General features: G+C 36.3%; 1 protein-coding gene across 1 annotated transcript in view; it reads right to left on the bottom strand.

Moving 5' to 3' along the window:
- Positions 1-5,708: 5,708 nt before the first annotated feature.
- Positions 5,709-11,991, bottom strand: part of LOC126191237 (26S proteasome regulatory subunit 10B) — a 58,522-nt gene continuing 52,239 nt past the window's right edge. Inside the window, exons 8-9 of the mRNA XM_049932041.1 lie at positions 9,010-9,172; positions 5,709-6,112 (exon numbers count right to left, since the gene is read on the bottom strand). Coding sequence (XP_049787998.1) covers positions 5,922-6,112; positions 9,010-9,172 — 354 coding nt within the window. The 3' untranslated portion in view covers positions 5,709-5,921. The remainder of the gene's footprint in view (positions 6,113-9,009; positions 9,173-11,991) is intronic.

Below are 11,991 nucleotides of genomic sequence, written 5' to 3'. Positions count from 1 at the left end.
AAACTGCAGTCGAGAACACTGAAAAATTGCAGGGAGATTGAAAGGCAGTCCAGCATTTACCTTAAAAAAGCAAAATTTAAAGTACTAACAATGTGCATTTATCAAAGTAGAAAATGCTATCCTAGCTTTTGGAACTGTTAGCTCCATGAGCAGTGAGAAAAGAGGGGTAGCTTCAAAACGAGAGGCAGGTCATTATGACCTTAGTTTGAGATTCTCCCCTATCCTCACTAAAGGTGCGTCGCTTTCAAGGGAAACTCCCCATCACACCTCCCTCAGATTTAGTGGTAAGAGGCCCCAGTGGACAGTCCATCAAAAAACTTAACACAGATCAAGCATGAAAACAGGAAGAAGGTGTACTGAACCGTGGGGAAATAATAATAATAATAATAATAATAATAATAATAATGGAAATAGTGAACGGTCTAAGCTTAACAAATGCGATATTGAGTAAAGTCTTTGTCTGCATTGTGGTGTAACATCCGTTTGCAACAGCAAGGCACCCGTAATGAAAGTTGATTCTACACAACTACTCTATTAACAGTCAAAAGTAAGTGGCTTCTGTAAGGGAAATGCAAACATTTGATGACAAGGTTACAAGTCAACCAAATCCTCCGCCTGAAAATATGTCTGGTGTGCCATACACAGCATTAGTGACAGTATGTGTGTCATATGAAAGGATCTAATTTGTATGTGAGTGAGTGAGATGTGCCTCCTTGCCCCATTTAGGTGTTTGTATGAATGTGGATGTGATCACTCCCAAGGAAATGATGAAAACAATAGTTCGTCACATAAGCTGCAACAAATAAATGCAACAGTTTCACAATCACACAGTTTCTGTGTGTTCTGTCAAAACATATGATTTTGACATTTTTGAAGTTGCATTCTGTTTTGGAACTTTTGACTCTTCAATTCCATTGTTGTAATATAGTTCACATTGGTTTATATGTTGTTTTCTTTTCTGTGACAAGCCTGCATGGTATCTCACCTGTTCTCACTATTCATCACATTTACTTGTGGTGGTAATGTACTCTTACCACAAGACGAATTCTATAACCAACATATAGTGTGACAACTGCCAAGACTACAGATAGAAGAAACATTTCAATGACTGGTTGGACATTGCATAAAATTGTGGAATAAATAAATAAATAGCATGAGGGGGTTTACAACCTGGCTCGCCCGCTTTGCAGTCCCACACCGTGACCACTTAACCACAACATCACAGCACTTTTACTCTACTCGATGTTTCATTTGTTGAGCTTGGAGCATTCACCATTTCTATTTTGTTTTTTACAGTCCAGTGCACCTTCGTCGTGTTTTCATGCTTAATCTGTGTTCAGTTTTCTAATGACCATGTTACCACTAAATCTGTGGGGGGGTGCGAGGGGCTTCCCCTGTGAGTGATCCGCTCCTCTTTTTCTACCATTTCCTTTTTTCTCTCTGAGGAAGAAGGAAATACATTTTAGAAAACTTGGATAAATGTGCTGTGTGTGTGTGTGTGTGTGTGCGCGCGCGCAAGGGGGGGGGGGCGGCATGCGCATGTACATTTGCACAATTAGCTGAAGACTATAAGGGGTGATCCCTTGGGATGGCATCAACTTTTCAAACCACATATATGATGGAAGGGTAGGATACCTGGTATCAAGCACTCTGTAGCCATTCACAGTTGTTGTCATTTGTGAGTAACTGACAAAAAATAATTTCAGAATTTTTTGCTATCTACTACAGCCTTTAAAGTAGCCTTAAATTGCAGAACAGCATTGCAGCATAGCAGTACTAGTTACTTGATGGGTAAGCTAAAGGTTATGGGTTTGAGTCCTGTCTTATCAAAATAATTGGGCCATAAGTTATATTTTAATTAATTATATTTAAACATTTTTTCATTTCTAAAACTTTGCTGTAACTCACCATATTTACTTTTCTATTTCCCCTCATTTTTCAAGTTAGAATCACTGACAAAGATGTTTTTTTTATGTATTTATTTCATTGCAATTTCTTTTAATCATTTCATATTTCTGTCCTCCATTACCTCTGCACTCTTTCATTAAAGTCTTTGTCTGCATTTTTTTGTCCAGGGTGCAAGAACAATTTATGTTCAAACATTTGTACAATGATTACCACCCAATAAAACTTACATCTCGTAATGAAAACTAAATTTTTGACACCTTTGCACAAGCAATACAACTAGATTATTTCATCTTTTTTAAACTGTTGTATCAGTATTAAACCTTTAAATATTGCAAGAGATAATTAAAAATAATTAAAATCACATAGACAAAAATAAAAAAATGAGAACAAGCAAATATATGATGATTAAACTGATGTGACATGAGTTAGAAAGAAGTTATTGTGTTTCAACCAAAGAATTCAATAACAATAATGGATACAATCACTTCAATAAAGATTGGGGAGGTGGGATAACAGGATTAACTCAACTTCAGCATACCAACCAAATAACTTAATCCCTACACTATTGTACCATTCCGTAACTTGACAGTACTTTTAAGGCTCTAGTAGTTCACAAGAATTATATTTTATTTTATTTTTTATTTATTTTTTTTTTGGGGGGGGGGGTGGTCAATTGGTCACAAAGAAGGCCGAACCCTGTGAATGACTGCAAGGGATGATACCTGGGACCATAACCTACACCACTATAATATGCACTGTCCATCCCAAAAATTCCAGGATAGATTTCATTCCTGGCATTTAAGCCATGTCAGCACAGTAACTACAGCGGCAGTTTGAACTAATAACTGTAAACAAGGTATTTACATCTGACGAGCCAGATGTGCACAGGCACAGGTAAGTAGTGGCTGAGCAAGGATAGTGTGTCAATGAATAATTTAAGAAAATAAATCATTTTTTCTTATGTATTTAAATAAAAAATCAGTTTTCCAGTTTTTTTATGCACAATAAAGACAGCTGAATGGAAGTTTCATCTGTATATCTCGTTTGAACACTATCATTAATATCAGAAAGCAAAGAAGATCTTAACATAATGAAAATTTGAACTGTAGTGGTATCTTTGTTAATAAGCACCTCCCATAACATGTAATCTGCAAATCGAGCAAAACAACCTTAAGAAAATGACACTCTTAACGAGCGATGTTTCGCATAATGTTTGATGACAATTTAGTGTGACGTCACCAGCCGTTCGTGTGCAGCACACGAAACATTCAACAATATGAACACCTTTCATTGTTGGCAGCAGCATATGAACAGTGTCTTTAGTACACATAGCAGTTTGGATTTAGCGCTCTTTCTGCTGCCATCTTAGTGCAGCTTGTGATCACAGTGTTTTTTGTGTGCAAATTTTAATAAACCTTTGTAGAAATGTCCCTGTAGATAAAACCGCAAAAAGACTACCATAATGAAAGAAAATGACAATAGAAATTAAACACAAAATCCCTGAAAAACTTTAATGTTGTGTAAGCACTGCTGATTTAGCACGCACATACAATCGGTCTACATCAACTAGTTGCACTATTCTCAAGAACAAGATTAAGGAGAGTGACAGGAGTGTCTAAACAATAGTTTCGAATTCTGGACAGTGTCTAAAGGTTGCTCCTTATATGGATAAATGAAAAGCAAGGTGACACTATTAATGGGATCATCATTTGTGAGGTGTCAAGAATGATTTTTGCCGACCTTGTTAATAAGCTGCAAGGATCATCAGGGGCAGAAGTGTTTAAAGAAAGCTGTGGGTGATTCGAGAAGTTTAAGAGAAGAACTGGCATCCACAGCATTATGAGGCACGACGAAGCAGCTAGCTCAGACACAAAGGCAGCAGAGAACATCATCAGCAACTTCAAGATGGCCGTAGATTCTGAGGATTTATCTGCCTCCCAACAACTCCATTACTCCTGCCTATGGACCGGCAGATTATTTCACACTAAAGCACTCTTAGAACATTGCTTTGAGTTGACTGAAGCTACCCATCTCACTCGCAGAGAGTTCTGAAAATATCACTTCGACATCGTTGCCTGCATCAAGATGATCGAAAAGGCATTGGAAGGTGTCACAAAGAGAACTATCCCTTCTGCTTGGAACAAGCTTTGGCCAGAGTGTGTTGTCAAGTGTGACTGAGGCATTTGAGTCAGTACCTGTGGAGCCTGTAGTCAACAAGATTGTGTCTTTGGCCAAGAGCATGGGACTAGAAGGGGATAACAATGAACTTGTGGAAGATCACAGCCAAGAAATGAAGAACTTATGGAGTTGCAGTGTGTTTCACAGCAGGAAGTTATGGAGAGGAGTTCTTCAGAAAAAGAGGTGGAAGAGGAAGAGGAGACGGCAGTAACAGCAAAGCAGCAATCTGGCACAATAAGAGAAATGCTGAAAGTGTGAAAATCGGTTTCATCACACAATGAAAAAAAATCATTCCAAATTTGACAATGCTGCATTGCATTTTTGCTAAGTGTTGAAGCATTAGCAGAAACAAATGATTATATAGCTTCCTAGTAAAAAAGAATTAGTTATGTATCATGAATATAATTTTCTTTGAATAAATGACATGAATAAGTTAAAGATTTTAGTACTTTCTTGTAGGGAATCCATTATCATATTTTACATTAATTCATCTGAGATAAATTTTTTTGGTTGACGAGTGTTTTATTCCACGAGTAAAATTCTGTAATGAATTATGCTCATTATGCGAGGTTCCACTGTACATATCAATATGGACAAGTTATAGCTTAAAAAGACATATTTTAGATAACCTGGGTACTTCCTACAAGACCAACCTTTTTTAAGGTATTCATTTGGTATCTGCCATATGTTCCAGTCGGTAATGCATCAACAGCTTGTAACATGAAGTGCATTGTGCCACAAATATTACTAATAATTATTTATTTAATTTTGAAGATAACCATATTAATAAAAAATAAAATTTGTGAATATTAAGGGTCAAAGAAGGTGGAAAGAATTTAAATATAGTGAGAACAACACAGCACTAGTTATTAAGTATGGACAGGATTGCTGGCCAGGATTTACCTTCAGGAAGTATAATGTTTAATACTGCCAATACACACACTACCCTTGTTCTGCTTCTTCTCAACCTATGATTTGAGTGGCATGCCTTTTAATTTGCCCTGCATTATCCCCTTTTCCTCCCCAAAGAAGGAATTTATAGTTCCAAAAAAATAGGATAATGTAATCACTTTTATATGCTGATTGGCATTACTAAACTTTTGCCTCCAGTGCACAAGCACTGGCCAGTAACTCTGTCTCATAATTAATTGGTTTTCTCGACTGAATTTTCCTTTGACACAGCACGAAATATCTTTGGGCATAAAAAATAGATTATAAAATTCAAGTAAACAATTGTTCCTTATTTAAAACATTTTTTGGTATTCCCGAGGGACTCATTTTGACAGTAATATCATAATGTCAGCTATGACTTCGTTCTCTTTGTATTTTGCAGTATTTGGAATTTATGCACAGCCGTCTTTATACCTTTTTCTACTTCTTACCTGGATGTACAAAGACAGTAAAGTAATGACAGTACTACTAAATAACAAGGCCTCTGAAATGTTACAAAAAATTAACCAAGAAAGAACTTTTTACCTAATTGGAGTAAATCGTGCAGGGTATTGTCTAAGTTTTAGTTCAACTTATATAATTAATTGAGTTAAGTATCAGTTGGATCTTATATAGATATCATGTACTGTGTTACTTTGATGTGTATAAAACAGAATAATGACAAATATTACTTGAATTTAATAAAAATGATAATTTATTGAATGTGAAACATCTGCACTGTAACAAAAAAAGCAAACGATAAAATCACCTGAAGGAACAACGTGGGAGATTAATCACAATGTATGTGGTTAAAAGTTTTACTTTTTCATTGTATTTGAACACAAAATCGAAAAAAAAAATACGCTAACACACAGTAAGCAGAATAATTGTATTGAATAAAAAAATCACACAGGCTTATAGTCCAACTTTGATTCCAGCTTTTTGTTATCTGCTACTTTCCTCACAGCTTTCATGAAGTCCTCCTGTATAACATATTCTCGTTCAGCTCTGATAGCAAAAAGACCAGCTTCTGTACATACATTCCGCAGATCTGCTCCATTGAAACCATCAGATAACTTCACCACTGCTTCATAATCTAGAACATAAAAATTTTATGTATTAATAGTTTTTCTTATGTGGTGATAAAGTATTTTAAAATATATCTGTTTTTCCTTATAAGTAAGTGGGACGTACAGTGAAGGCCAGTGTAAAACACACTGCTTATCAGATAATCATACTACAAGAGACAACTGGTACTGCTATTTGCTACATAATTAATGACAGCATTAGATCAAGATCCTTAAATCAAACATTTCAGTATTTCTGAAGCGCCTGCTTAAGGTTTCTTGGGGACGGGGGAAGGAGGTGCTGGTACACGCCCATGTTGTTTCAGCAGTGTGACAGTAATAAATGAGAAACAATGAACTGGAATGTTTTGATTTCACTGACCAACCGTGACACCTAGTGTAGAAGCTGCAGAGTGCTGAATTTGAAACTGAAAAACAGATAAACTATCATGAGAATGGATTGCTGAGGACAGATTTTAATGGATAACATCTACTCTCTAATACTGCAATCTCCAATGCCATAGCAACATACAATTATTTTTGCAAGTTATGTTTGAATTTCTCACAATGCATAATCGCATACAACTGAGAGAGTAGCAAACATGTTTAGTGATCAGCTGAATGCTACACAAAATGGTGCTCACAATAAACCAGTTTGTGTTCACTGTCAGGAGTTTTGCACAATTTGTGGAAAATGTGTGTGGAACTATGTATACAATAGTTGAAGACTAGAAATATTTTGTCAAGACCTACAAAAAAATGTCTGCAATGCAAAACTTATAAACACAATGGTGTGAAACAAGCTCTGCAAAGAATAAAAACTGCAACTGTCCAAAAAGACTTCAAACACCAGAAAACAACTCAAGTGAAGGGAAGCCTGGAACAAAGTCTGATGAAATCTCAACACAGTTTATCTGTGCAAGTGGGAATTAAAAGATTCTTACACTGAACTATTATCAAAAAACAACCTGCATCTGCATACTTAGAAATTTAATGTTGTGCACAAGTCAAAAGCGTCCAGACGATCTTTTCTGTCTTGAGCTCTGACTACAGTTTCTGAGTGAAGTGGAATCATTACTTTTGATTCCTCAGTTTTTCATATCTTGAGATGAGGCCTGGTTCAGCCTATCAGGGTATGTGAACTCCCAGAACATGGGCCATTATGCAATCCGAAAATCCCCATCGCTATTACGAAGAACTGTTGCTTTGCAGTGCAACATGATTCTTTCACCATACCGTTAATGCTAACTGGTATTCAGAATCAGTTTACTCTATATGGGGATCAGTTTACAGAAGATGAATGATAGTGCAGATATTTTCAGCAAGATGGAGCAGAAGCACACCCAGCCTTGACAACCTTGTCGCGACTGCACAAGGTGAAGAGAACTATCTGGCCCTGAGATTTTTACTTGCGTGGCAAACTGAGCCATCAGACATACTAAAATAATCCTCACACACTGAAGAGCTACATCAGAACATTCAAAACGCAACTGCTGCTATCCCTCACGCAGAGTTGCTACATGTGTCTCGCAGATTGATAAACTGAGCACACGGCACTGCATCAATGTCGACAGTGACCATTTCCAGCATCTGCTGTGATGTTCATTAACAAGGGACAACCCTGTGATATCCTTTTGCAAATATTTTCCAGGCCAGTTTTATTTTATCCACCATATAGAATACTAAACACGCACACACTTGAAAGTAGAATTATAGCAACATTTATACCATAGTAATTACACTATTAATAGAAATTAGAATGCCAGCAACATTATTTTATGTCATAAGGAACAAGCTTGAAAATCTAACAATGCACGGACTTATAGAAAGCCTTAGTACCTTCAAGAGTGTATAGTAGAAGTATTCTTGTTGTAATATAAATGCAAGTTTTTATGACTTGCAAAATGGAGGCAAGAGTTCGGCATGGCCACTTGGAAGAAAAATTTCTTCATGAATCTTTGATACGTAGTGTCAACACAATTCCCTATCAAAAAATGTCACAACTGACTCCAAGTGATGTGCAGCACATTGATCATTTTACCACATATCGGTTACATTGAAGTATTGGACTGTATATTTGCTCTGGAAAATGTTATCAACCATTACAAAAATCCAGATACTTCACAACAAAAATATACTGGACTCAACAAATTTTACAAAATCTCTTAGTACTATATTTGTAATGTAAAATAAACTTTGTGACTTATTACAACAACGTTCCATCCAGAGTGCCTGTTTTGTTATTAAAACAATAGTGTAAGGTCAGAAGGGAGACATGAAAATTATGTTGGCATGATTTACATGTAAACAAGTCGACTAACATCTTGTAATTTAGTGTGCACAGAAACACAAAATATATTCATAATGTAATGGGCCTACATAAAATACTAGACAATGAAAGACAGCAATAGCTCTAATATAGGTCATGCATAATGATCCGCATAAACACTCATCACCACCAGATTGTGATATAGAAATATCTAGAGTTACTTAAGGCAGTTTTATTACTGTAATCAATATGTCTGATTCAACCTTGATATAAACCCAGTGTATTATTACCACAACTAACTGATGACAAACCAAATGAACTCTTCAATAAGAAATGACAAAGCCATTGCTAAATGTCCTCTGTATATTAAAGTTACTTTGCGACTCATATTTGCACAGAATGTGGTATTTAATAAGCATGTGCCATTCATATATGCGGAATAGTAAAATCTGTTTGAATAGCCCACAGCCAAGGTGATTTTCATAGAATCCTTGTCTTTTCCCTTGAACAAGATGGGTTCAAAAATAAATGAAAGTGCAAAAATTCCCAGAATATACAGACAACTAGTAAAGAAGTAATGCACATGAATGACATCCTTATGTAGACAACCATATGGAATAAACTAGGTGATATATAATACAGCTAAGAAACACTGACCAATTTCACCATGTTTTGCAATTGGTCCAGCATGTATCTTAAGAATTTCAAGGCGTGCCTGTTCATTAGGAAGAGGAATCTCAATCTTTCTGTCAAGGCGGCCTGGCCTTAGCAGGGCAGGGTCGAGAGTATCTGGACGGTTGGTGGCCATAATTATTTTCACCTGTAACAAAAATTGGCAAGCATTACTTTAGTGTTATATTTAAAAGAAGTATTCTTACATCTGCATCTTAAACTACTCTTATACTTCAATGGATATAGGTGGTACACTTATGGAAGTTCACAAAAACTGAACTAATAGATGAGATATGCTTTTTGGCATGACTTAAAACTGTTATGTTAAAGTAAACACAGTTCTGATATGTTGACTACAAGTGAAAATTCTTGAGTGACAAGGAAAAGCCTTCACTATAAATACAGAAATACTGACGTGAGATGTGTATAAGTTTTACAAAGAATTTTTTTAAAAATAAAATGTATGCAATATTATGTATATAACAGACTAATATATTACTGAAAAACTAAAGTAAAGTAAGGCTAGTAGTTACGCCACAAAAATTACAGTCAACAAGCGTTTTGAATGTTTAAGCACATTAGAAAATGTAGAAAAACAATACTTGTTCTAACAATGTAAAACTAACTAGAGAAAATAAATCTTGTCAGACAAGTGGAATAACAGCACACATTGTAAATTGGGTAGATTGCTACTCACCACAAACGTGTTTTGAGTGGCAGAAAGGCACATTTAAAGTTAGACTACTGGACATTATCGAACTAAATGTGACTACCTGCCACTTAAGGCCTCCTGTATGTAGTGAACAGTAGCCTAATTTATACACTTGTTATTCAATCTCAGATCTTCCACTGTTGGAACACTAGTAAGCTTTAAATATGGTAATGGAAAGTCCTAGTATGATGCAAATAACGATGTGCAGGGATAATGTAGTTGCACAGAAGAGAGTGTGTGTGTGTGTGTGTGTGTGTGTGTGTGTGTGTGTGTGTGTGTGTGTGTGTGTGTGTGTCCAAAGCTAAAATACTTTTGTCTGTGTGCCTTTAAACTTATCAGCCCATCTACTATTCAGTTAATAGTTATCTTTAACCATTAAATTATTTGTAGTCAATAAGAAATGCTAGAAAAATCTGTAGTGATGCTTTCTACACAACTTCCACTCTGAAATGAGTGTACTTCCTGTAATACAATTTCATCTGAGTGTGCAACATTATCACCAAACTTTTCTGCCATTGGATATGACTGTCTTACACCACAACCCTTTAAATTATGTTAGTTGTATTTCTCAAACTGCACTAAGAGGTCTTTGTCAGATGTTGCAACATAGTGATGAAGTGTGTAAGTTTCATTTATAGATGGTCTAGACTCCAACATTTTAGATTAAATTTAAATGAGCTATATAAGTTGACTGAATCAAAACTTGTGCATGTGTCATGATAAATTGTGTATTTTTGAATACTAAAATCTACTTACATGTTTCGTACTGCAGCATTAGTTGTAATCTACATTTGTGCTTTAAACAATTTTGGCATTAGTGTCCTGCAGACAATCCTTCCAGTTACTTTTAAAGTACATCTTTGCGAATGGAGGTATATTTTTACATATTTTTGGGGTTTTTAGAGTGTTGTGCATAACATATTACATAGTAAATCGACTACTGTGAGTTACAGTTGTGTATTCTACAAAATTCAGCAGCAATATCCGGTTTGAAAATCATTTCCCCTTAATTGTAGTGTAGCTATTTATGTAATCAGCAATTTTTTTTTTTTTTTTTTCACTTGTTAAACCGGTTTGTTCTACGGAAGTGTTTGAAAGTGTAGGATTGCAACACAAACAAATCTCTTGAAGGCAACTGCTGTGGTGTAATAGTGTTTTGCAGTGACTGGAACTGTTATACCATACTATGTTCTCCTCCTTCAATAGCAGTATGTTGTCTCAGGTGCATTCATCATAAATTGCCCGATTTTTGAGCTTGTTGAGGAACACAGCCTCTAAAAGAAAGTTCGAATATCAAAGTTCCAACTAATTTCACGAAGTCAGGAAATTTAATGCCAGGCTTTTCTTTTGTTATAATAGAAACTAGTCTCTTCAAGATTAATTACTGCAGTTATTAAAGAGCACTTGCAATTATTGTAGCTTAACAGACCCTGCATCTGCAGCTACTGGATGAAAACCATTTTGCTCCACAAGTCGCAATTGCACGGCGGTATTTAAAGATGCATACAACAGATCTCCATTTTCCAGCCACCATTTATTTCACTGATGAGGTGACGCAAGGGGGGGGGGGGGGTTAGATGTCCAACTTCCACAACACCCATGTGCATATGACGCAACAAGAATTGTGCAGTCCACAGACAATTTTCAGTTACTGTATGGACCAGTATTATATTGACCATCTAGTTGGGCTGCACATTGTGCCCAGCATTTGTCATGTGTAACCTATCTCATCTTTCTTCAGCAAATATTGCTTCAGCTATTGGACGATGCACACATACCTGCTGAAATGCATTCTGCGATATGATTACAGCATGATGGTCCCCCACATACCACAGTCTTGATGTGCGTCATCATCCGAATGCAAGGTATCATCAACATTGGATCCGCCAGGATGCTCCAGTGTACTGGCCAGCAAAACCGCCAGACCTCACTTGCCTTAACTACTTCCTCTGGGGATATGTCAAGACACTCGTGTATTAAACCTCCATTAACAGTGCTGAGGAACTTGTTGCATGCATCATGGCAACTGCTGGGGAAGTCTGGGTCATGCTCAGCATTTTCCAGGCGATCAGATATTTCTTGCACCAGAAATGTGAGGCCTGCATCACGGTTCAGAGTCGTAATTTCGAACACCTTCTTTGATAGTTATTGTTGTCTGCTTTTGTTTTTACAAAATAAACATGTTTTCTTACCCTGCTTGTATCCTTCCTTCTATTGATTCACGTCATCACTACCGTGCTAAGAAAGTGTTTCCA

The sequence above is a fragment of the Schistocerca cancellata genome, chromosome 6, assembly GCF_023864275.1.
Source record: "Schistocerca cancellata isolate TAMUIC-IGC-003103 chromosome 6, iqSchCanc2.1, whole genome shotgun sequence".
Classification (NCBI taxonomy): domain Eukaryota; kingdom Metazoa; phylum Arthropoda; class Insecta; order Orthoptera; family Acrididae; genus Schistocerca; species Schistocerca cancellata.
The sequence above is the reverse complement of the archived record's forward strand: the minus strand, read 5'-3'. Positions and strand labels throughout refer to the sequence as shown.